The sequence below is a fragment of the Sciurus vulgaris genome, assembly GCF_902686455.1.
Source record: "Sciurus vulgaris genome assembly, chromosome: 7".
Lineage (NCBI taxonomy): Eukaryota > Metazoa > Chordata > Mammalia > Rodentia > Sciuridae > Sciurus > Sciurus vulgaris.
The window spans coordinates 121,306,628-121,332,882 of NC_136467.1; the positions used below are offsets into that span (position 1 = coordinate 121,306,628).

At 38.4% G+C, this 26,255-nt stretch overlaps 2 protein-coding genes across 5 annotated transcripts in view; one reads left to right on the forward strand and one right to left on the reverse strand.

Moving 5' to 3' along the window:
• The window catches only part of MAPK14 (mitogen-activated protein kinase 14), a 70,524-nt gene extending 47,468 nt beyond the window's left edge, over positions 1-23,056 (reverse strand). Inside the window, exon 1 of one of the 4 annotated variants that reach the window (XM_079148688.1) lies at positions 22,494-23,056. In XM_079148688.1, coding sequence (XP_079004814.1) covers positions 22,494-22,609 — 116 coding nt within the window. In that variant the 5' untranslated portion in view covers positions 22,610-23,056. The other 3 variants (XM_079148687.1, XM_079148690.1, XM_079148689.1) reach the window with 3 other exon arrangements.
• A 1,390-nt stretch (positions 23,057-24,446) lies between these two features.
• SLC26A8 (solute carrier family 26 member 8) overlaps positions 24,447-26,255 on the forward strand; it is a 69,319-nt gene continuing 67,510 nt past the window's right edge. The window contains exons 1-2 of the mRNA XM_079148682.1: positions 24,447-24,738; positions 25,042-25,201. The gene's annotated coding sequence lies outside the window, so the exon portion shown is untranslated. The remainder of the gene's footprint in view (positions 24,739-25,041; positions 25,202-26,255) is intronic.

The following is a 26,255-nucleotide window of genomic DNA, read 5'->3' on the forward strand; positions in this document are numbered from 1 at the left end:
ACCCAAGACCTCGACACCTGCTTTGGACCATCCCCCTTATCTTCTTAAGGGACTTCACTTCTGAAGTGTACTGGAGATTGAATCCAGGGATGCTCTACCACTAAGCTACATCAGCAGCCCTTCTTATTTATCTTGAGACAGGGTCTTGCTTAGTTGCTTAGGGCCTTACTAAGGTACTGTAGGTTGGCTTTGAACTTGGGATCCTCCTGCCTCAGCTCCTGAGTCACTGGGATCATAGGCATGCACCACCATGTCTGTATGTATCGTTCTTACCAGAATAAATATTCTTTAGTTATTTCCCATCCTCAACAAAAAACTTCCCTTGATGGCTCCACATGACAAAATTCTTAAAAAAAAAAAAAAAAAAGTCACCTATACCAGAGAGTCCCTAAGTATGGGAACTTAGCATCAGTTCACTGGGAATTTATAAGAAATACAAATTCTTCTAATTCAGAGTTACTGAACCAAAAACTCTAAAGTGAGCCCAGTAATTTGTATGTCCTCAAGCCCTTCATGTAATTTCAACATACACTAAAATATGAGAATCACTAATCTACACCTCTGTTATTCCAAGTGTACTCCACAGATTGTAGCACTGGCATTATCCGAGAGCATATTAGAAATGCAGAACCTCACACCCTGAAGGAAAATCTACATTTTGTCAAGATCTCTAGGTGATTTACATAGCTCGTAAAAGAGTTGGAAAGCATAGACCTACACGACTGACTCATTTCCTCAATTCCCATTCCTTCTTCAATCTATTCCATCCAAATTGCTGTTTCTCAAGGTCATTAATGATCTCTATTACCAAATCCAATGGCTACTTTTCCAGTTAGCAACTAACATGACTACCACTTGCCCTGTGCTAAACACTCTGCTTCCTTGGAGTCTATATCAGCTTTTCTATTGCTCTGAGGACTTCCCTGGCAGTTCCTTCTCTGTACTCACTGTGTGTCTCCTCTCTTCAACTACACATGATGGAGTTCTTCAGGGTCTGTCTGGTCTTGAATCCTCTTCCCTTCTCTATCCTGCATTCTAGATGATCTCATTTATACCCATGAGTTCAAATTAAATGCCATTCCTATGTATTAAAAGTTCCCAAATCTATGTCTCTTGCTGGACTCTCTCCTCAGAATTCACTGCCTACAACACATTTTCTTATGAAAGACACATAAGCACCTTAAACTTAGCAAGTTCAAAACACCCATAACTATTCCTTTCCCTGTCTCTGTTATCTCAATAAACAGACTGTTCATCCAGTTGCTCCTTCAGAAACTGGAGCATTACCCTTGCTTTCTTCCTTTTTCCTTCAGCCCCTGGCCGCCATCTAAATCTGTCAGCAAATCTTGTGGGTTTCTCTCTCCAAAATACATCTCGAATTCAACTTTTCTTCATTTCACCACCCATGTCATCCTCATCAACAGTCTGACATCTTATACTACACGCCCTGCTTCCTGTTTGCCCCCTTCTAATTTATCCTGTACTAACATTCCATACAATCTTTTAAAATACAAATTAGACTCCATCATTTAACTGCTTTGAACCCCTTGAGGAATTCCCTGGGCATATAAAATAAAATGCAAATTTCTTATCAAGGCTTTCAAGGCCCAGGTGGCCTGACTCCACTAACTACTACACCCTCTGTCTGTGTTACTCCTTCCTCCTCACCCCCTCCCCGGGCCTGCGTTGTTCTGAGCATGCTGGCTCCTTTCAGTTCCTTAAACTATTCAGACAGGCTGTTCCTGGTTCCCAGGACTCTCTACACCCCCCACCCCCATGCCACCCCTGTCTGAATTCTTGTCTTTCTGTATTGACTCAGTCACCCCTTAGAGATGTAACTACAAGGACCCAACCAGTTACTCTGCCACAACATCGTCACTGACTCCCTCCTTATCCAACATAAAGAGCGGGGGAGTTCCTCTTCTCTTCCACTCCCCTTGCTCCTACTAACCCATATGATAATAACTTCTTCCTCTCAGAAGTACCACGCAAATGTTTACTCTTCTCTAAACTCAGTTCTCTAAACTGGCTTCAAAGCAGGGAAATGACCATGGCTCCCACGTGACCCAGCTTCTTCATCTCCCCACCTGAGAGTCTGCCTGACTCCTTCAGGCTGAGTGCTTTCTCCTCCACCACTGGGAAGCGTTCTGGGGAGCAAGGAATGCCAGCAGCTTCTAGCTTACCTGCCTGTGGGTGAGAATGTAAGTTCGACTGAAAAGACACAAAAAGGCCACCTGAATTACCTGTCCAAGTCATTCTCCATGCTAGCATTACCAGTAATAAAGTACATATTTTTATCTCTATTTGACTCCTGTTATCTACTCAATAAAAGGCAGGCTAGGATTAATCAGTACCCTACAGACACCAGTAGTCACAAATTATTATTATACATTTATTTACCATCCAGCAAAGTGGTTCAATAAGAGTTTGGGTTTTGGAATTAAGATTATCTGTGTTTTAATTTCAGTTCTACCACTTATACAGTCTTAAGAAAGTTAATTAAATTCTTTCAGTCTTATATATATGAAATGAGGATAATGTTTACATGTCATAAGTATGGTATCTGTTAGATTAAAGGCAGTAACATAAAACTTAGTTTACAACTTAATAAAGCTTGGTTTGGCAAAGAGCTTAGTCCATGTTAATAAATGTCTGCCTTTCCCACTCATCCTAAGCATCTTGAGGGCAGGAAGTGTATTTGTTCCATTCTTCATAGTACATAGGACCTAGCACAAGGCCTGGCACTTGGTTCATTCTGGAGACATGCTTAACAAAAGCACAACAGAGTACTTTATAATGTAGCTATTTCAAAATACAAAAGAGAAACTTTAATTTTATCATTTAGCCCTCGTTTTTTATAAATTCAGTAACATCCATCAAGAAATTGGTATAAATGTTAAAGGCTAACATTTATAGAGGGCTCATTACTAGGTGCTATTTTTAAATCTTTACATATATGAACATCTTTATCACAACAACCTTAAGAAAAGGCATTATAATTTCCACTTTTCAAATTAGCAACCTGAGACTCAAAGAGGTTAAATAATGTGCCCAAGGCATAAACAGAAAACGTCAGAGCTGGGATTCAAATCCAGGTGGTGTGCTGCAAGTGCAACCTCTTAACCACCACAGCATGAAGGGCAAACAGGTTCAGTCCACTCTAAATATATTCTAATGTATGAACTCTGCTTCTTTTCTATGCTTCCCACTATAATTAATTGTACTTCACAAGGGAAAGGTTTTTCCTATGATCTTATATTGAACTCGGGATAGTACTAATGAAAAATACTTTCTAGGAAAGAATTTTCACTCTATATACTTTTATTTACCTTGGGTAAGTTTTCAGTGCCTAAAGTTCTACCATTCCTTGTGTCGATGTGGCATCTCACAAATACAAAAATATCACTTCATAAATACTTACTGAACTGCCTTAAGTGATTCTTTATGGATACAAAAGAAACATTACACAGTACCATCTGAAATGATGAAATACACATGAAGCAAAGAATGCCCAAGAGTTGACCACTTTCCAGAAAGTTGGACTCAAAAATATATAAATTGGACTTTAAAACTTATATGCAAAAACATGTAAGTTGGGTTCAAAAAAGTTGAGTTCAAAGTAAATGTCCACTGCAACCTGTTCCCTATACACTGCAGCAATCAAGAATCTCCATATGCTTACATGTACATGGTATATAATGATGACAGAAAAAAGTTTCAGAAGAGTGATCCTATCTGTGGGAAAAAAATCTACACTCATGTATATATCCATACACGTGGAAGAGATGTCTAATGTACTTCAGACTTTTTAAACATTTTTGTAATTTTGCATATTTCTGTTTTTAAAAAAAATGAACTTACTTTTTTTTTGGTATTAGGAATTGAACCCAGGGACACTTACCACTGAGCCATATCCCTAGCCCTTTTTAATATTTTATTTTGAGACACGGTCTCACAAGTTGCTAAGGCTGGCTTTGAACTTCTGATCCTCCTACCTCAGCCTCCCGAGTGGCTGGGATTATAGGCATGTGCCACTTCACCCAGCTGAACTTACATCTTTCAATAAGGTTAATAGTTAGAAACTTAAATTATCTGTGTTATCACTCAAAAAAGCACTCTAAGTTTAATAAAACCACTATTAACAATTATGTCTCCTTTAAATGAAACTTTAATGGTTTTAATCATAGTATATAAAGTTGCATCCTATAACCCTAAACTATAAGCATTTTTCATTTTACTAAATAATTTTCAAATCTGTCATTTATGCCTGGTGAAGTGGCCTGTAATTCCAGTTGCTCAGGAGGCTGAGGTAGGAGGATCAAAAGTTCAAAGCCAGCCTCAGTAACTTGGCAAGGCCTTAAGCACTTGTGGAGACCCTGTCTCATAATAAAAAATAAAAAGGGCTGGGGATGGGGATCAGTACTTATGTGCTCCTGGGTTTAAAAAAAATAAAAAATCTGTCATTTATAATAATTTCATCAAATACATGAATCACAATCTACTCATTCTCTTATTCATAAGGCATTACAGCCAATTCATTTATTCACACACAATGTAAACACCACTACTATGTAATATTACTACGATGGGTATCTTCATATGTATACTGCTTCTTCCATAACTGCATCACCTTAGAACAGACTAATTTTTACTTCAGAGGACATATACTTCCCACTTTTAAAAACACATGGTACTTCCAAAGAGACAGCAGGAATTGTTCAGAGAAACTGCTCTCTACTTACTAGGTAATTAAACCTGTAGCAAAAGCTGCTAAAGCAAGGAATACATGATCCCCCCTGCCCCCAACTCATTAAGCATTTAAATGCTCTTTCTAGCTTGCTGTTTCTACCACCAATAAAAGCAGTATTTTCAGAAGGATAATTACATACTGTGTTCTAAACAAATTATAATTAACAAAAGCATAAGTTCATATTTAAAAAAAATAAATCACTTGATAAAACCAATTGAATGTGCAAAGAGAAAAAAACTCAAAATTACTGAATATCTGATTATGCCACATATTCTTTAGGCATTGTTTAATCCTTGTAACTTGATAAGGTGATTTTTCCAAAAATGAAACCATGGTCAGAAAAATTAATAACTCACTTAAGGTCATATAACTAGTGTGTAGATGGTTTTCACATCCATACCTAATTTCAATACACTCTTTTCCAGGACACAACCTAATGCCAAGGGATGAGGCTATTAGTTTTAACCTTTATTATAATGATTCACTTACCGGTATTACCAGTTGGGAAGTTTCCTCTTAATCACAGTTTGAAAACTAGTGCTACAAGTAAAGCCCTGTTTTCATGAACAGTATCAACAGTATCATAAAATGGAATCATCTTTATGATAATCAGGTTCTCCAAACTAAAATTCAGGATACATTGTTTAAAGAGTTCTCCCTCCTTTGTAAATTTACACAAGGTATTCCAAAGTTACAAAATTAACTCCTATTCTATAAAACTCATTCATATGGTTTAAAAAACCTACGAGAAGAAATATATAATTCATTAAAAGGGATTATTACAATATCAGGATGTCAATGTCACTCAGCTAATTGCTGACTATAATCCAGTGCCTAGCATACAACAACATTCATTAAATAAAATGATGGAATGTTTTGCTATTCATCCATACTTGCCTCCCCAGGCCTACCACTTTAAAAAAAAAAAAAAAAAAATGCTTACTAAATTCTTTTTTTTTTATTTTGGGTGCTGGGGATCAAACCCAGGACCTTGTGCTTACAAGGCAAGCACTCTATCAACTGGGCTATCTCCCCAGCCCCCAGAATTCTTAATATATCCTAATACAATTTCATTTTGTTTAACTTCTAAATTTACTTATGTATTCCCTATTATATTATATAATGGATTTAAAGCAGCCTAATGATTCAGGAAGTGATTTAGGCCGGATAAATAAGAATGTCTGTTCCAGTGAAGTGAGCATATACTAGGAGGCCCTTTCTAAATAAATACCCGTTAGAGGTGGGCCCAGATTTGGCTCTGAGCCCACTACAACCATGATTAAAGAGAACACAACCAGTTAGGACATGAGTCACAGGAGCCATATGATAAAAACAAACCAGGTACTCAGGAGAACTGAAGAGAGGCATAATTATTCCTGTAATAAAACCAGAGAAAAGTTCCTCCTGTGTGTGTTTATGAAGGAGACACTGTATAATGTGGTAAAAATGTGCTAATCAACATCAATCAACATCTTTACAAAAATTTAATAGTGAGTTTCAGATGGTTCTCTTCTTAAGCCATCCATCAATATAGACCAGTCATAAAGTCAAAATAAGAGTCCATTATTAGCAAAAGGTGGAGGAGAGAACAAAACAGCTCAGACAAACCTAATGCAAGAGAAATCAAGTGTGTTCAGAAAAATAATAAGCTTTGTATTCTTCAGAAAATCCTCCAAAGATGATTGGAGCTATTAAGAGTGCTTATATAGGTGAAGAAATGGAGAATTTGTATACTTAGGCTCCATGACCGGTACTTGGCTTGCAGATTTTCTGTTACAGGGTAAAGGCAGATCAGTAGGCTTCAAGAGTCAGCTGAGTGGAGATAACTTCTTAAGAAAGGTGAGGTGCTGGGCCACGGTGGCACATGTTTCTAATCCCACAGACTCACAAGAATGAGACAGGAAGGTTGCCAAGTTTGAGGCCAGCCTCAGCAAACCAGTAAGGGCCTCACCAACTTAGTGAGACCCTGTTTCTAAATAAAATGTAAAAAAGATCTGGGGTTGTAGCTCAGTGGTTAAAATGCCCCTGGGTTCAATCTCCAGTTACAAAAAATAAAAATTAAAACAAAAATGGACTGGGGATGTAGCTCAATGGTAAAGCACCCCTGGGTTAAATCTCCAGTACAAAAAAAAAAAAAAAAAGAAAAGAAAGGTGAGGTGCTGCCTTAGTGCACGTGTCCACAAACAATATGGGGATACAAATGACTACGCCAAGATTTTCCTCAAAATACAATTTGGATTTTCCCCAACAGAATGAAGAATTAGTAATCACCTGACAAGTCTTGGTAATTTGTGAGACTCATAATTGATTTTACAATTATTTCTTCTTCTTTTTTTCTCCTCCCCTTCTCCCTCCCCCCCGACTTTTGTGTGTGTGTGATACTATATATCAAACTCAGTGTCTCATTCTACCACTGAGCCACATTCCTAGCCTACAATCTCTTTCAATGGTTACAGATGATTCTCCAATCCCCTAATCATGTTAATAAGCAACAATAAATTTGCAATGTAGTTAATAAAGCAAACACAATTTTAACTTTTGGAAATTAAGAGAAATATTTAAATATTTTTAAATCTGTGGTTAAACTGAATTAGCAAAGTCTCATCAAATTCATTAAAATATCTAAGTGGGAAGAAATAATTTTCAAAGACATGACATCTCTTCTTCAGATCATCTAAACCCAGCCAGGCTTTTGTCCAATCAGGTTAATTGACAAGAGCCTTCAAAACTTGCCTTAGTCACGTAGCCACAGATGTAACTAAGTAACTCAGACTAACTGAAACTTTCTCTTTACCTATAATACTGGGCACAAATTTCAAAAATTACCATATAGAAATATTCTTCTGCATACATCTCACAGAATCTAATTTTTCTTCCTTTTAAATTCAGATAAATGGGGGCTGGGGTTGTGGCTCAGTGGTGGAATACTTACTTGCCTAGCATGTGTAAGTTACTGGGTTTGAGTCTCAGCACCACATATAAGTTTTTAAAAAAAGTATAAATTCAGATAAATGTGCAAATATCACTGTAGTTCTGACGTGGACGCTCTGTCCTTCCATTCTAGAAATAATATTATGAAATTGAGGCAAATTTACACACAAACAGGAACTAAAGTTTGATTTTGAAACCTTAAAAAATATCATTCAGAGTAGCAACGGATCCTAACATATCTTCTACCTCTCAAATACCTTATTTTAACATCTACTTGTCACTAATGTTTTAAATTTTTGACTACTTACATTTTGCATATAGTTTTATATATAGTTCCACTCTTAAATGGGATTTAGTTTCTTAAAACAGAACTTTCACATTGACAGGAAGAAAATACTATTAACACAATTATAAGTACTCACTTCTTACTTGTAAGTACTAGCTTCTCACTTTCTAAACATTCCTCTCAAAGGTGACATACGATAAACCTCATGAATAGATATTTAGACAAGAATGGAAAAAACAGCAATTATTTCTATTTATAGAACATATAGTCCAAAACACTTGTATGAAAATTAAGTATTTCATGAAAATTTCATTCAGATAGGAAATAAATAAATTTTGTGAAAAAATTTATGAGGGACATTAGCTGTGGGCCTGGGGTTTAGGAAATGGCAATATATGTTAGAAATCTGCCATTCATTATTCAGTACAATTTCTGCTGCAAAAGCTTCTAGGATAGTAAAATAAAAAATTAACAACTTTAATTTTTACAAGGGCTGGTTAAAAACTAACATCCAAGCAAAGTAGAAATTCATTTAAATATGCAATACAAAACTCTAAAACCTGACTAAAATGTGAAATGTAATCAATCTTTATTGGTGTATGTTCTGTTTGAAAATACAATGATTTTATAAAATTCTTCTTCATTGAAGCTTTAAAAGCTACAGGTGTCAATTAGTAAATATTTCTTTGATTGCCATGTGAAATGACATATTTCTTCATTAATAGCAATGGTTATCTCATAATGATTGCAAAAATATTACATATGATTGTTTTTTTTTAAGAGAGATTATTTTCTAAAGCCTCATGATGTTATCACTATGGGTAAAGCTCTAATTTTGTACACCTAAAATTTCAAATAGCAAATGTTTTTGAAGTTATCATGAAAATAATTTTAAGTCCTTTCAAGCAAATCTGAAATAAATAGATAATCATATGTTACACTGTAATTATTTAGTATTGTCTTGCTGCTACAATTAAAAGGCTTTTATAGTAATGTTGTTTATGGGCTTCATATCTACTCTGCAATACATGCTATGAACATGACTATATGTAAGTAGCAGGCATTGGTATCTCTTAACAGTTTGCAACTTCTCAGTCTATAACTCTCCATTTTATATGATATACATACCTTTTATGACACTTAATATATTAGTTATCTATTCTAGATAACTAATATACCCCAAAATCTGGTGGCTTAAACAAGATTTATTATCTTACACTTTTTGTGGGTCATGAATTCAGTAGTAGTTTAGCTGGGTGGTTCTGGTTCATTGTCTTTCATGAGGCTACGATCAAGTTCATGGCCACAGCAAGTCATCTGAAGACCTGACAAGCTGGAGGATCCACCTCCAGGATGGCTCACTCTCATGGCTACTGGCCAGAGACCTACTTCTGCCACATAAGCTTCTCCAAAGGGTGCTTCAGTGTCTTTCCAACATGGCAGTTGGCTTCCCCTAAAGCAGTGGTTCTCAACAGAGGGTCATTTTTGTCCCCCAGGGGACATCTGCCAATGTCTGAGACATTTTTTGGCTGTCGCAACTGGGGTTTAAAGTGAGTACTACTGGTAATCTAGTAGTATCCAGAAAGACTGCTAAACATCCACCAATGGATAAGACAGCCCCCACAACAAAGATTTATCTGACTCCAAATGCCCATTAGTGTCAAGGTGGAGAAACTGCTCTAGAGCAAGTGATTTCAGAGAAATCACAAAACAGGAGACAAAGTCTTTTACAACTTACCCTCCAAAGATACACTATCATTTTTGCCACATTCTATATATTAAAAAAATGAGTCACTAAGTACAATTCTCACTGAAGGGAAGGGGAATTAAGCTCCACTTCTCAAAGGGAGGAGTATCACAAATTTGTGGTCATATTTTATTTCTTTTTATTTATTTATTGTGTGTTTGTGGTTCTGGGATTGAATCCAGGGCTTCACACATGCTAGGCAAGTGCTCAACCACTGAGCTATATTCCTGGCCCTGTGGTCATATTTTAAATCCATTACACTTAGCATCTCGATTCTTTTATCAAAATATAGATGGTCCCCAACTTACAATGGCTTGACTTTATAATGATACAAAAACTATAAGCATTCAATAGAAATTATACTTTGAATCTTAAATATTTATCTTTTCCAAGGCAAGTGATAAGTGGCATGATACTCTTCTGAAGCTGAGCAAAAACAGCTAGCCACAGCTCTCAGTTAGCCAAGCAGCTCAACGAGGGTAAACAACCCACACTCCATAGTGTACTGTGTTGCTAAGCTATGATGCTGGGTAAAGGTTAGATGTATCACATGCATTTTTTATTTAACAATACTTTCAGCATATGATGGTCTAATGTAAGTCAAAGAGCACCAATACTGGCATTTCCAAGATATCTCATTTATGTCAATACTAGATAAGAATCATTTTGTTGCTCTAGAAAAGGCACTCGCATTCTATTTAACAAAGCTACTTTTATATCCCAGTGAATGGTTTCTGCAATAGTTTGATGATCTGATCTTGACAAATTCTATTAAACATAAACATACACAGTATGACATGAATAAGAGTAAACCAGAAGTAGAAAGATCTGAGTTCTGGTTTTGGTTTTGGCATTTCTTAGCAGGTGGTCTCAGCCAAAGTATCTATGAACCTGTTTCCAAATCAATAAAATAGGAGTGTCACTAGCCCTGCCTATCTCATAATGCTGTTTTGAGGCTCAAGTAAGAAACTTATGTAAAGGTGCCTTATAAAGTATAAAAGGAAAGAAATCTGAAATACTCCAGGTCAAAATGAACATATTACTATAAAATAATCCCATGGTCAATGCTGTGTCTGCAATTTCCAGCCTGGGGTTTTCACATAATGAATTTTCAAAATACATTTTGAGATCTCTCACTCTCAAATTAGAGGTTGGGTCTATCTCCAAAATAATAAAAAAACAGGCAGATTACTATAACAATTGAGAGTCCCAATCCTTGATAACTTGTTGTCAATTTATGGATAAAACAGCTATAGATCCTTCAAGTTCCTTCCTTCACATTTATTCAATAATTCTTAGGACCTACGTACTACAATCAGTAACATAGTCAATACTTTATAGGCATTGAACTCAAAACAATTATTCCTTTATATATTTGTTTCCCAGTTTAAGATATGATGGAGACCAGAAACTATGTTTTATCTTTTTATCCTCAGAATTTAGTACAATGTCTGGCGCATAACACACACACACACACACACACACATACACAAATACATACGAAAAGGAGAGTTCTTGACCTAGAGGAGCTGAGAACTCTGAGGAGTCATAATGAACAGAGGTCTACATATTTTTGGTAGCAGGGATTGAAGCCAGGAGCACTTACATCACTGAGCCGCATCCCAAGTCCTTTTTTTTTTTTTTTTTTTTTAAGGAGAAAAAGAGACAATTTATTTAAAATATTCAACCTCCCAAATATGGTTATGTTAATAACATAGAGATATTTAAGCACAATTGTTTATTTCAACATTTCATTTTCTATATACATGCATCTTTACAGTTTTACATTATTTTAAAATGTTTTTTCTTCTTGATACCTACAGTATTTCTTCTACCCACAAACTGTTAACATTAAATATTCAATTTAACATTTATTTCACCATTATCTCCTTTATAAAACTATAACCTGTTTAGCACAGTATTCCATGATACATTTTTTGGTTGCTACATCTCCTTCAGTGGTTCTCCCAACTACTGTATGTACAGTGCTTAACATTATTGGATGTACAACAGACACTGGCTTGAATGTCACCACCCCAAAATCCTATACTGCAGTTGTTTTTTTTAATCTTTTATTAAGATTCTCACTGAGTTGCTTAGGGTCTCACTAAATTGCTGAGGCTGGTTTTGAATCTGCAATCCTCCTGCCTCAGCCTCCCTAGCCACTGGGATTACAGGCATGAGCTACCACACCCAGCAGAGCAGCACTAATTTTAAAACACTTTTTTCTGGCCAATTCACAACTCAAGAAACTGAAGTCTTAATTTCTGGGGGTAGGACCCAAACATCTGTATGTATAAAAGTTCCACAAGTGATTTTAAAGTACAACCAGAATTAGAACCACAACTGGGCTCACACTATCTGAGATGTTCCCACTGTCAGGACAGTCCTTCTCATGTATATTCACTTTAGTTTATGTTTTCTCCTGTTGTCTAAAAATGTTCTCTTCCCCAAACACCACCCATCCTTCAAAAGTATCTTCAAATCTTTCCTCCTCCATGAAACCTTTCTAACTACTATAACCAAAAATGCCTATACTTCTGTATACACATCAACATGTTCTCATATATACAGTTCATTAATATTTCATATCTATTTCTTTTATACGCTGGTGGACACAACATCAATGTATGACCAACAAATTTCCTTCACTATAATAAATCTAAAATATAAACATAAGTGTATATAAACATGCTTCAAACTTTCAAAATTATGCTGCCCTAATACCTAGTTATAGAAATCTTCAGATAATTGAAATTTTCATGACCATTATCATCCATCAATGCTAATGGTAAGATTCCTTCAAATGTCAGCTTTGCACTTATCTAAGGTCAACCCATACGGGCTATATACATGAATGTTATACACATGAATCCATTCCAAGAGAAGCTACTACCACATTTTCCAATGCAATATCTTTCATGAGCACACTCAAGTATGCAGAAAAGGGAAAACATGAAACATCACATTTCAATTTACTTGGAATCCACATGGTTAGACATACTCTAGATCAGGTTTGGATATACGAATCTGGAAGCACACTACACAAACAAATGGAATTGTTGAAATAGTATCAGATAATGAATTAAAAAAAGAATATGCACAGAAAAAGCACAGAGAATTTAAGGATACTGGAGCAGAAAAGATGAAAAGGAAGAAAAAGAAAAACAAAAGACCATTGGGACTAGGGACATTGCTCAGTGGTAAGTGCTTGTCTAGTACCTGAGGCCCAGGTTTGGTCCCCAGCAACAAACACACAAACACACACACACACACACACACTGCCCAAAAGATGAAATAAGATTATTAGAGAAACAAGGAAAAATCAGAATAAGGAGATATTGAAAAGATTACAAAGCACAATTTTTAAAATTAAAAATTGCATATTATGACACTAAAATCAGTAACTGCCTTACAACCTCAAATTCACTAAGGTACTGCCATAGATAATTCAGGAAAATCTCAATATGACTTATAAGGTGTCACAATACAATATGCCAAATGACACATTCTAAATCAAGGTTACTATTGTTGTCTAATTTTTTAAAATTAGGCAAAGCTGAGCAAGAACCTTCAACTATCTAGATTTAATTAATGTGTAATATACTATACTTCTTGCTCTTTAGTTTAACTGCAGCTCCTTTGCGGCCTTCTAACTAGCAGTGTATTATCACTGCAAAATAAGTGAGTAAGGACACAGAAAAAGAATACTAGAAGAGACAGTGGGGCTAAACATCACCTACTAATAGTTCTACTTTCCATAAACATTCAAAAGCCCTAAAATAGGTCATGACAGTGGCAAAAAAAAAAAAAAATTGTTTTTAAAAAAATCAGTTTTCTGGTGCTGACAATATGGCCCATCTCGTAGCGCACCTGCCCAGCATGAGCAAGGACCGAGGTTTGAGTCCCCAGCACCTCAGGAGAAAACAAAATAGGGAAAAAAAAGGAAAAAAAATCAGCTTTCCCCCCACTATCCCCAGTTGTTTCTCAACTGTAAGGTGATATCTCTCTGGCAAACACACTATGCAAGTTCTCCCATCCATTAAGCTCTCTGGGTTGTTTCTCGGCTCTTGCCCACTAGGAATGCCATTATTCAGGAAATAATGAAATCAGTGTAGAGCAGTCCTGATTTATAAAGCAGAAAGTAGAGCATTTCTATCTTTTTATAGGCAGAAGGTTCAAGTTATCCTATCCAGTTTTTACTCAGGGCCAATTAATCTAGGTATATATGGTTATATAAGTAGTTTCCAACTAAGGGTGATTTCTGCCCCTGTGCCTCCCTCTCCCAACATGTGGCACTGCCCACAAGACATTTTTGGTTATTAAAACTGGCAATTGCTATTGGTATCTTGTAAGTAGGAACAGGAATGTTGCTAACATACAATACGCCAGGCAGACCCCACAACAAAGAATCATCCCAACTGGTGTCCACAACATGGAGCGACCCCGTTTCCTTCCTATATTTTGGAATGTAAATACAACTTTATAGATGCTCAGAGTACTTACTGCTTGTTCTCTTAATCTACTAATTTCCCTCTTTTATTCTAGCATCATTATCATTTAATATTGAGATTGCTAATCTCACAACAGATCATTCAAAGCATAACACTTAAAACATGAAATTGAGAATCAAAATGGGACAAGTCAAACTGTAATATCAAATAAGGGGCTGAAAGAAATATATTAATATAAAATGCCAATATCAATATTCTGCTACAACTTAATACAATGATCACTGAGGAGTCATATTTTATTGACTAAATGAGGACAATAACTAAGATTTTCACTTTCTCAGGTAGCCTGGAGAAGAAAACATACATATTCATAAGCCTAAGGTCAAGAAGGTTCAAACTAGCTAAAACCCTAAGTGAAGGATTTAAGGGGAAAAGAGAAGCAGCTGTTGAGACTATGAAGAATAAAGCAATCATTTCTGGGAAACAAGTTAGATCTATTATGGAGACGAGGAAATACAAGAAAGATGAGTTCAATACACACTTACATAACAAGCTAGACACGTCACCCAAGCTAAGAATGAGAGCATAATTATGGGCACAGGATTTGTAAGCAAGAAGACTGCCACAGCAAGGATATTTCCCCAGGTGGAAGAACAGAGATGGTTAAGGATCCAGAGGACCTTTCCCTCTCGGTCCCTTTCTTCCTCTAAAACAAGGCTCCCTGAGCCCTGACAAATAAAAAGTTCTGACCTCTCCTGGGTACGTGCTGATGTTATACATTTCTAGATCTGAATCATCAGATGGAAAGGTATCTCTGACCCAGACATTCAACACATATCCTTGCATAAAGGTGCCCTAAATACAAAAGTGACCAGTATGTCACTACATTTGAGAGAAGAATCTAAAAAGCAAAGAAGATTTGAGATGACAACTTAAGAAGGAAAAGTGAGAAAAGAAAAGCTACAAAGAACTTCCAAAGCAATCTGGGACCCTTCCTAGTTTTTCAATCTTTATAAATGCAATACCCAGTACAATGCCTAGCATTGGCAATACTAAATGAATGAATTTATGAAAAAAAAAGAGGGGGAGGGACACCTGACTATTTTTCGTATGGATATGTGTTATGTGATGTTTAAACTCTGGACCATAAGCTTGGAAACACAATCAACACATATTTTGGAGTAGACTAACATTAAGACACAAACACACACCTTCATTCACGTCACAGGCACAATGATAATACCACCAAAGCCTAAGAGGAGGTTTTGAGGAAAGCATGGAAATGTGTAACTGCATTATTTAAAGAAACAGGAGTCAACATGTTCACAGTCTACAGTTAGTCAAAGAGCAGATCCAGACAAAATAAACATTTGTTCTATTACTTTTTTGCTATGTTGCTATGGGAATCTGTGTTTGCAAGAAAACTTAGTTTCTGCAACTAGATGATAAAGCAGTAATGGGATAGTTCTGATGAAAAAGAAGGAGCTTATATTTGAAAAGACAAGGAAGACAATAAATAGTATGGGCTTTTATATGATCACATATCTGTAGTCTTTCAATCTATACCATCTTTTCAAGTTAATAGAGAAGTTCTTGGGGCCTCATATTCAAAATGTCAGTGATGTATAACAATAATCCATTCAACCTTACTAGAATTATTGTAGTGAGGGAAAGGTGGAGAAAGGGAAAGCAGACACAGAGTCAAATAAGACAAAAATAAATGAGATCTGAAATGCTTAAATGTTTAAATTAGTTTTAAAATATGACCAAATAAGAAAATCTCTGGATGCCCAAGAAGTTAGAAAACACTCAACCTGCCAGCAGGCTAATCTTCCTTTTTCAGCTGAAATCCAGAGATAATCTCTTTGCTCCTTTCCTTTTGGCAACAAATATCTGGAAAAGTAATGTAACCCAAGTTACTTAGAGAGCTGGAATAGAGTATCTAAATTTCTAGGGCCTGACAAAAATACTGGCTCAGGCACCCTGAGAGGCCTGGAGAGACTGTTGTGGGAATGGATCAGGGCTTTGCACCAATTCATGTATTTATCTCCCCTGCTCCACTCTACCCTAAATCACAAATACCACCTCTAATGGGTAAGGTATAGAAATGAAAATATAGGAGCCTCAGAGTGGAGTGCTCTACTAAAACACAAGCTACGTCACCTCTCTCCTCTGGCCATAATCCTCCATGGTTTCCCCTCTCAGAGTAAACCTCATAGTACTTAAAAGGCAAATAAGATCCAAACCCAACCCACCCCACTCCACCTCTGCCCATTCAGCTCTAGCCCTCCATCTCCTAGCTATTAGTGGAGCACAGGGTCTTTGCCTCAGGGTCTCTGCATTTGTTAAAGTCTCAGCATAGAATGTTCTTACCTCCCCAACTCAGCCATCTGCAGTGTTCTATGAAATCTCCATTATGTCTTCACTCAACTGTCACCCCATCAGTGGGGCATGCCCCATCCACCTTACTTAAAAGTACAATACTGCCACCCCAGCACTATCTCCTTTCCATGCTTCATTTTCTCAACAGCATTTATCATCTGACATACTAAAAATTTTATTTATTTACTGTCAATTTCCACTATCGTCGTTTCTTACAGGTAGAAATTTGTGTTTTGTTCATATTCCATATCTAGCACCTAAAGAACCTGTACATGATAGGTACTGAAGTTAACTATACTGCACAGAGTCACATCTTCAGGGAGTCAGCAGAAATCCATCTTCTTTCCTTTTTCCCTCCACAATCCTGTACCCTGAAATACTGCAAAGTTCTGAAACAGGCACTAAAACCTATCCATTTTCCTAACACCAGAACTTAGGAATTACCTTGGACTGGTTGCTCACCTCTACCTCTTCTCTCCCACAATAAGCCTAGGAGCCAAGCATGCCCAGTATTCAGGACCCATTTTTGAAGTATTTATAGACCACCATCATATTCTCTAGAATAATTTCTTACAAGGACTGAACACTAGAAAACTGGTTAATCCTTAACACCTACATACTTGATTTGTAGAAGCATCATGCAAAGACAAACTACTTATAACAATGAAAGCTTCTCTAATTTTAATAAAAAAATAATTTTTTCAAGTTTAAAGAGATGTTTGTTTTTGTCCTAAAAAATTATGTGCATGACTTACAAGTATGGCAACCATGAGAAGAAATACCCTGTGGGCTGGGGATGTAGCTCAGTGGTAGAGCACATGCCTATCTTGTGCAAAACGCTGGGTTCAATCCCCAGTACTGGAAGAAAAAGAAGAAAACAAAACAAAACAAAACAAAACAAAACAAAACCAACCTAGGTTCCAAGTCAGAGAAATCTACTTTACAATGAATTTTTTTTTTTTTAGCACTACAATAATTAAACCTCTTTGACAGGAACAAATCAGCTTTATCCCAAATTTCACAGTAAAGAACAAAAGTCTGAGGTATTTTTAAAGGCCTAGAGAGGCATGGTCATGTCTTTTTACATCCTTATAAAACCCAAACATGGTCAGACAGTCCCAACTTTGAATAAATGCACATGAAGAATTTCAAACCAATAGGATTCATAAATTCAGAATTAACCATTTGCATGACCTAAAAATTCTTTCAGAAAAAAATATTCAACCTGGTCAATGAGTTCATTTTTGGTTTATCCAATTCCGAGGAAGAGACTTTAACATTAATTACCCCTCAAATTAGCTGGACACTAACTTGAGGGGTAATTAGTGGGACTGCTTTCCTATATTCACAGCTCTATTGCAAGTGACTCAGCAAGTCTTCACGAGGAGGCAAACTGCACAAAAGGAGGTGACATCGCGCAACCTCAGTAGTCCACCTCTACAGGAAAGGAGACCACTGAAGTGCTGAAAACCCAGACCCAAAGCCAAAGGAGCACTAACAAGTATGCCATTCCTTTAAAGAATGAATCTAGCTCCTTATTTATAAAACTGGGTCAATAATACTAGCGTTGAGGTTGCCAGTGTAGCTTGTTGGTAGAGTGTGTACTTAGCATGTGCAAGGTCCTAGTCCCCAGCACCGAAAAAAGAATTGATGAATACACACACACACATGCAGTTAGAGAGGACTGATTGATAATGCTTTGAAAGAAATTACTTTATAAACTGCAAAAGCCCATAAAAATGTCAGTTAATATTAAAGTGAGAGTGCCAAATGAATTCTACCTTTGAATCCTGAGTCCCAAGAGCTCAGCACCATCTGCACATTGCCCATCAAAGGCAAAGTCAACACAGATCAACTCTGAAGCTGAGCTAAAGGGAAATCAAAAGCACAACACACTTCAATAGCAAAAAATTAAACTGGGGGCTGGGGTTGTAGCTCCGTGATGGAGAGCTTGCCTAGCCCTTGTGAGGTACTGGGTTCCATCCTCAGGACCACATAAAAAATAAATAAAGTTTAAAAAAAATTTAAACTGGCAGAATTGAAAAGCCAGAAAAGCCAGTCCAGGATACTCGTTAATTTAAATGGGAGTCAATGGAAAAATAGGATTCAATGAATAAAACATGATTACACAACTTGACTGAACTTCTTAAAAGTCTTTCTATAGCGATAATACAAATACTTATCATTAATTATATTTAAATGTTTTCTATTGATTGGTACTGGTAATAGTCAACTACTTTGCTTTTGTTTACAAAGAAAAGTAAATGGAAGAAAGATCAGTTGGATCTATTATCAACACTAGCAAAGTAAAGGGTATACCTTTCTCACTGATCAGCAGTCATCTTTGCATACCTAATAATGATGTAGTTTTATTTATTTATTCTCATTTTTATTGTTATAAAGTGTGGCAAATTTTGTTGTCTAACTTTACATTGTTAAGTAAAATACCTTATAAAAATACCCTAAATATAGTAAATAACCATTAATGCTAAAAGAAAAAAATTAGCATCATTTATTTTTATTACATATATTGGAAGATTCTCATTCCACAAAGCCTTTGGGAGTTGAGTCTGATTTCTTAGCAAATTTTGCCATCCTCTTACTAAAAGTTTATTATACACTTTCTTTGCTTACGACAAACACAAAGTGCCCAGCACAACACCTAGAACATAATAAGCAACCTACCAAATGTAGTAGTTAAACCCAGAAGGCTACAGATCGTATGAAGAAATGGACTGTGCTGTTCTGTGTTCTTCACTCTTTCTCAAGAACCCAGGGCACTATTTGGCCTATAGTTGGTATTCAATAATATTCAATAAACACTGTTGAATAAATGGTAGAATATGATTCAAGAGTGATTTCCAATTCTCACCTATTTTATGGTGACCAGTCCCCCATCTTCTCTAATCAACAGCAAGGGACTGGAAAAACCAAACCCAGAGAAAAGGCACTTAAGTTCCTGTTTATATTTCCTTAAACTTACCACAAAGATTCTCTCCCCTTCTGTCCCAAAACCACAAAATCAATGCTTTGCAGCAATGTATCCTGAAACAATTTTGCATCATTTCCCCTCACAGACAATGCACAAAGTTCCTTAAAATTGCAAGATTTAGTTTAGTTCCCTTTACCTTTTAGAAAGATATTTACAAAACCTTACCAAGTCTCAACTTTCTAGTCTGACTCCTTGATATTTGATTCATAGTTGGTTGTCACATAGACTGCTACTTGTTTCTGTTTGCTATATATTTGGTACAAATTAAATTAAAATAGGGTTAAATTTTTTAAATATATTAAATTTATATGTCAAATTGTACTACACTTCAGAGCAATAAACTTGAGAAACTGACACATATTTCAATGGTGGTGCATTTCTCAAAATAAAATTCAGAGATTCTTTTTTTGGGATGGACCTTAGGTCCATTCAACAAGTCACATACACAAAAAATGTGTCATTACAGTTATAACTAACTCCTATATGATCTAAAACAGTATCACCAACCTGACTGCCTAATCTTTTTCATCAAAAATTCCCTAGAATTCCCTAAATTATTTGGATTCACTTTGACTTCGTTATTCTCTACCATTAAATATCTGCTCTCAAAGGATGAGGATGGAGAAAATCAACCCCGACTCCAAATTGGATTCAAAGAGAAGTTCCAAAAAATGTTTTCCAATCATGTCTGAAAAGTTGCAAAGTGACAGAAAAACTTCAAGCAACTATAGCTTCAAGCTACTCTGAAAGACACCTGTAAATCTAAATTATGGTATTTTCATTCTGAAATCAGTTTACATAGTTTATGATCAATTGTCATATATAATTTCAGTTGTCTTTTCCTCCATTGAGGAAATGTTATTATTTACACCTTAAATCCCTTTAGTAGAAATAATACTAGAGCAACAAGAAGCAAACAAATATACAAAAAACTCTGCCTCCCTAGAAAAGACACACAAGACACTTAACAGCGGTTGTTTCTGAGGAAGAGAATAGTGTGGTTGAAGAACAGATTTTCACCAAATACCTTTTTAAATTCTATACAAAGTGAACATGTAAACACCTATTTTTATTAAAACTGTTTAACAAAAGTACTTTCAAGTTGTCAGATGCTGCTGGCTTCTATACCCATAAAAGGATAGTATTAAAGACATGTAGAGTTCATCTTAATGGTACTTCACTGTAAATCTGGACCATGTATTATTATTCCAGTGCAGAGCTACTAACACCAACAGTAGGAAACCTTGCAAGGAATTCTACTAAAATTCACCTAAACTCCCTAGTTGAGTTACTTGGCTGTATCACTCCATTAAAGTTCAAACATCATTGGAAACAAAAACCTGATACTGTAAGAATGTGTCAATTCAAGAGAAAAAAAAAAATGGAGGTGCATTAATGAGCTATTAAATATTAAAGGAGCAACATCCAAATACATCTTTGAAAATTAGCAACTCAATAACAAATATCTGAAAATGCTGCAAATTCCTTTAAAATATAAACTGTCATACTGTATGAATGGGCAAAAGATGTCAAGCATGATGCCATCTGCAACATAATTTAAGCAGCTTGAACTTGAAAGCGCAATATGATCTGTTGCTGAAAACAATTGCACAATCTCAATTACCCAGAAGATTCTACCAAACAGGAAATTCTTGCTGTGACTTTAAGAAACACAGAATCATATTTAAAGACTAACACATCCAGAAGCCTGGAATTTATTCCAAAACAAAAAAAAACATTTCACAGGCTCTTTTTCAAATAATACATGCACACACATTACTAAGACACAGAAAAGGCTAACAATTAAATTTAATATTTAATTTCAAATGAGGAGCTCTCACATTATAGTAAACCTAAAATACAGTGTATAAAGCCTTGGAAGTTAGAGAGAAGTTAGTAAAATATTTCAAGTCAGGAAATTTTATGTTATGGATTTAACTTAAAACACACGGTGTAAATAAAAGGAAAATATCTTTTCCTTTGCTATATGTTCCAGATCCTCATGAAAACCATCGTATACCTCAGGCCGTAAAGGTAGATAAAAGTTCCCTGCAAACTCTAAGGGACATTAAAAACACAGTACCCCCAATTTAAAAATATTTACAATACCTCCCTGCACTGTTAACAACTTTTTGATCTTCAGGGCGCCCGACGGATCTGAATCTCTCCTGCTCCACAAGACAAAATTGTTTTGTCAAACAATACTTAAATGAGCAGTAGTATGTGACTAATCAGAGGCCGCCAGTTTCTCAAGCTACAGTGTTCTTGCAGGCACTTCCACCCCCTGCACGAAAAGGAAATACGCTTTCAACTGAATCGGAAACACACCACTCAAGCTGGCACAGAGCTCAGCGAGATAAAGTCGGTATTTTAAGCTCTATGGGTCGCTGCTAATTCAAGTGCGAATTCAAAAACGACGCTACTCAAAACGGGATTTCGACAGAGGCTTACAGAAAAGCCCAGAGAGCCTTTCCTCGCCAGTTCTGTTCAAATGACCGCAGTCGGGCTTTGCTCTTCTGCTTCTCCGGCCAGCTCCCTGGGTTTGTCTGCTCCGGAGACAGGCTCTGGCGCCCCAGGTGGGCGCCACCCCAGGAGAGGGTCCTTCTGCTCGACAGTGGCAGAAGAGCCCCCGGGGAGAAGCGGCCTTCCCGGGTTCCAGCCCCTGGAGCTGCAACTCACCGAGAAGAGAATGCACAGGGTGTGAGCCAGGGCCGAGTTCCAGCTCCACTACCTACCGCCCACAGCGGACCTGCGTCCTGCACACGCAGTTAACCCCCTACCTGGGTGTGCAGGGTGAGGGGTGCAGGACCAGCAGGACTCGAAGAAGCAGCAATGCCCTCCCCCAGAAAATTCCTGCCGCTTGGCGCATCGCTGAGCCATGGGGACAGGCCTGGCCCTCAGGCATGCGAGACCACCCTGCCCTCCTCGGCCCCCAGCCCAGCGACACTCACCACACGGAGCCATAGGCACCGGAGCCCACCGGGGACAGGTTCTGATAACGCTCAGGCACCTCCCAGATTGTCTTGTTCAGCTCCTGCCGGTAGAACGTGGGCCTCTCCTGAGACATTTTCCAGCGGCAGCCGCGGGGCGAGGAGGTGGCCCTGCTGGGCCCCCGCCTGCACCCGCACCCTCTTCCCGGCCCTAGTTGCCCGCCCGAGCGGGCGGGGACCCAGCGCTGGCCGCCCGCGCAGGTGTGGCTTCGAGACCCCGCAGACTACCGCGCGCGCGCGGCCCCTGTCAGCTGCAGCGGCTGGATGCGCTTGAGAGACCTGGGCAAGCCCGACTAAGGGCAGGAGCACGCTCTGAGGCTCAAAGCTGCGCCCGCCGCAGTCTCGCTGCACCAGCTCCCGGACTAGGCCGACGGCGAGTTGAGCAGCTGGTCACCCGCTCCAGCTGCAGCGCCCGCTCAGCTCCAGTGGTCGCAGTTCCAGAGCCAGCGAACAGGAGCCTCCAGCCGTATTCTCGCGAGAATAGCTCCAGGGACTCTCAGCTAACCGAGATTTTACCCAATATGGAACCTGCCAATGGGAGGGGATTCATGGGAGGAAAGGCTAGGAGGAGCAGTTCTCGCGATAAGAGAGCAACAGCTGGGGACCAGAGGCAGGAACTCCCAGGAACTGTTCTTCAGGGCTCTAAAGGCGGACCCGGGAACTAGGGGACTAGTCCATAACCTAAGCCGCGTGCGCCTCGCCGTGGTCGGCGGGGAAATCCCTGGCTCTTTGGCGGAAAGCAGTAGTGACAGTGTTGAAAAAGAGCCAAAAGATCTTCGAACTACGAATAGTCACCAGCAGACGAGGTCCTGCTCCTCAGAGCCTATTTCTAAGAAATACTTGCATAAAGAGGCAGGTTTCATCCAGAAAGCTGTTGCATTGCGGTCTGTTCAAGGACATGTGGCTTACTATACGGGACTCTGACGAAATCCGTTCAAAAGGCAAATATTAGTCCTGCATCACAGTTAAGGTTTTCCATCCAAACTCTCCTAGGAGTTCTTAAACTTTTCTGTGCAGTTTGTTTTTAAAAGCAGATTTCCGGGATTCACAGGGAATTTGGGTATATCAGAAGTAGGCATCAAGAATATGCACTTTTATTATATACATCTAGGTGGTTCTGATTCAGGAAAGTCTCTTTGAGATGCCTTTTGAAATACCGTTGCCCTGAAGGCTTGAAAGTGACTCTGCCCTGAACAGCCATCCAATGAAGGGGATTTTAAGAATATAATTCAATGCCTCTCAGAATAGAACAAGCCAAGGAGTGGTCTTCTGGTGGTGTCACATTTAGGCACGTCAATTGGCCTTTCTTAGACCTTAGTTTTAGCTTCTGCAAGAGAATTCCTGCCCTGTTTTCACCTAATAGGGTCGTTTGTCAAGAATATAAATGTGAGCCGGGCATGGTGGTGGCACACCTGTAACCCCAGCGGCTTGGCAGGAGGATCACAAGTTCAAGGTCAGTGTCAACAACTTAGCGAGGCCCTAAGCAACTCACTGAAACCCTGTCTGGGAAAAAATAAAATAAAAATAAAAAAAATAAAAAGAACTGAGGGTGTGATTCAGTGGTAAAGCACCCCTGGGTTCAATCCCTGGTACCAAAAAATAATATCAATGTGAATGGGCAAGGTATCAAGGTATTATAACCCCATACCTACACCCACTATTATAAACCTATACCTATGTTAAGCTTGTTACAATGTTAACAAGGCATAGATTTATAATAGTGGGTGTAGGTATGGGAACTTATGTTCTCTTAGCTATTTCTAGAAATAACTAGGTCCAAGCCAGAGCGGGTACCAAGGGGCTCCCGCGGTCCAGGTATTGGGGAGAGCATCCAAACACCTCTCTCCCACCCCAGCTGCCATGCTCCTCTTTCTCGCCCCATTCTTGTCCCCCGCCCACCCGGAACGCCAGCGGGTTCGGGGGCAACGGCTAGGGAACCGCCGGCGTCCGCACCCGGAGCGCCGCCAGTCAGGCGGAGCCTTGTGAGACCCTAGCGCCTGCACTCCGCCCCCGCCGGGGAATCAGGTGAGCCGCTGCCTGGAGAAGCCCGTGAGCTGAGGGCTGCAGGTTGTGAGCGACGAGGCCGCGGCGCGGGTCCCAGGGCCGGGGCTGAGTCGGTCACAAGCAGGGCAGGCACATCGCGGGCGCTCAGTCAATATTTGTGCAATGAGTGAATGACCGTCGTCCCTGGGAGCTTATCGCTCAGGTACCGTCTCTACTTCGAAGGGCCATGTGGAATGGCAATAACGAGAGACAGCGGGCGCGTTTTGCAAGCGGGATCCTTTCATATTCGCTTGTCTATTGTCAAAAGCCACTGAACTGGCCTGCTGCCTGCCTTTCATCGCTTACCGCATCCATCTCCTCAGGCCTAAGCCCAGTCTCTCCCCGTCCTATCAGATCTCACTACTTTTGTTTATCTTGTTCCCCAATACCCCATCCCCTTGCCCTTTCTCTTACCATCAAATCCTATTTATGCATCTGTGGCCCCCTATGAAACTTTCTCCAACAGCTCCATCTCAACAATGAGTCTCTCCCACACCCGCTGATACACCGCGTCTCATTGAAGAAATCATCCAATGTTTATCTGTCCTGTGGTCCGTGGCTTGATTGTCACCTTGATTAATTACCTATTCCCAGCCACTAGACAGAGTTACTGAAGGATACTAAAGGTAATAAAAGTTCTTTGCTCATGCCTTTTCTATATTCCCAGTTCACTCCCCATAAAAACTTGGGTGGTTACAGGCAAAAGGTTGTTGCCGAGGGAATTACAAATGCTTATTTTAAATTTTTGGAAGTGAATTTTGCCTTCCCATGATTGTAGAGAACATATGAAATGTGTCACTGTGTAGAGAAAGATATTCTTGCAATGCAAGTAATTTTCAGAATTTCACATCTGTTGGGGTCAATAGAAAATTGGCTTGTATTTGAAGTTTTTATTTTTGGCATTTAAAATACTCTGAACACAGAACCTGTAAATCAATCAATGGATGGATGGATATGGAAGATGAAAAAGTAGACCAAAAATGCCCGTATTTTAACAGTGACCCCAAATTTGGCACCGAAAGGTTGACTCAAGATAATTAGCTTAGTTTACAGTGATCCTTGTATTTTGTTCTGTATCAGAATCAGGAGGAAAGCTTCTTAATACCCTTCTGCAGGGTCACCCCCAGAATATCTGATTCAGTAGATCTTGCTAAGTGGGGCCTGCTTGTCAGTGTGAACTTCTGGTCATCACATTATGTTGGAAAGGGTCCTGCTACATGAAAACAAGTCACTAGGATTTCTATGGAATCAAGAATGACATGATAGAGCTGCAGAAATTCCAGCAAAAACTACTAAATAATAATAATAATGATAATAATGAAATCCTATGTTTTTTCCTTGCTGTTTTAGTCATTTGATGAGACCTTTAAAGACAGCTCTTCATCTGATCTTCCTATCCTTCCTTGCTGTGTCCCACATTTACAACTTTTTTTATGACTTGATAACCTCTCTCCTAGACTAATATAACATTAATGGCTCCAATTAGTATTTTTGTCTCATTCCTCCTATCTCCAGTACCATCCAACAGAACATTCTGTAACAACAGATATTTCATATCTATACTACTCAGTGTGGAAGCAACTAGCTGTCAAGCACATGTGGCTGTCAAGTTGCTAGTGCAACTGAGGAGTTGATTTTTTAAAATATTTTTTAGTTGTAGGTGTACACAATATCTTTCTT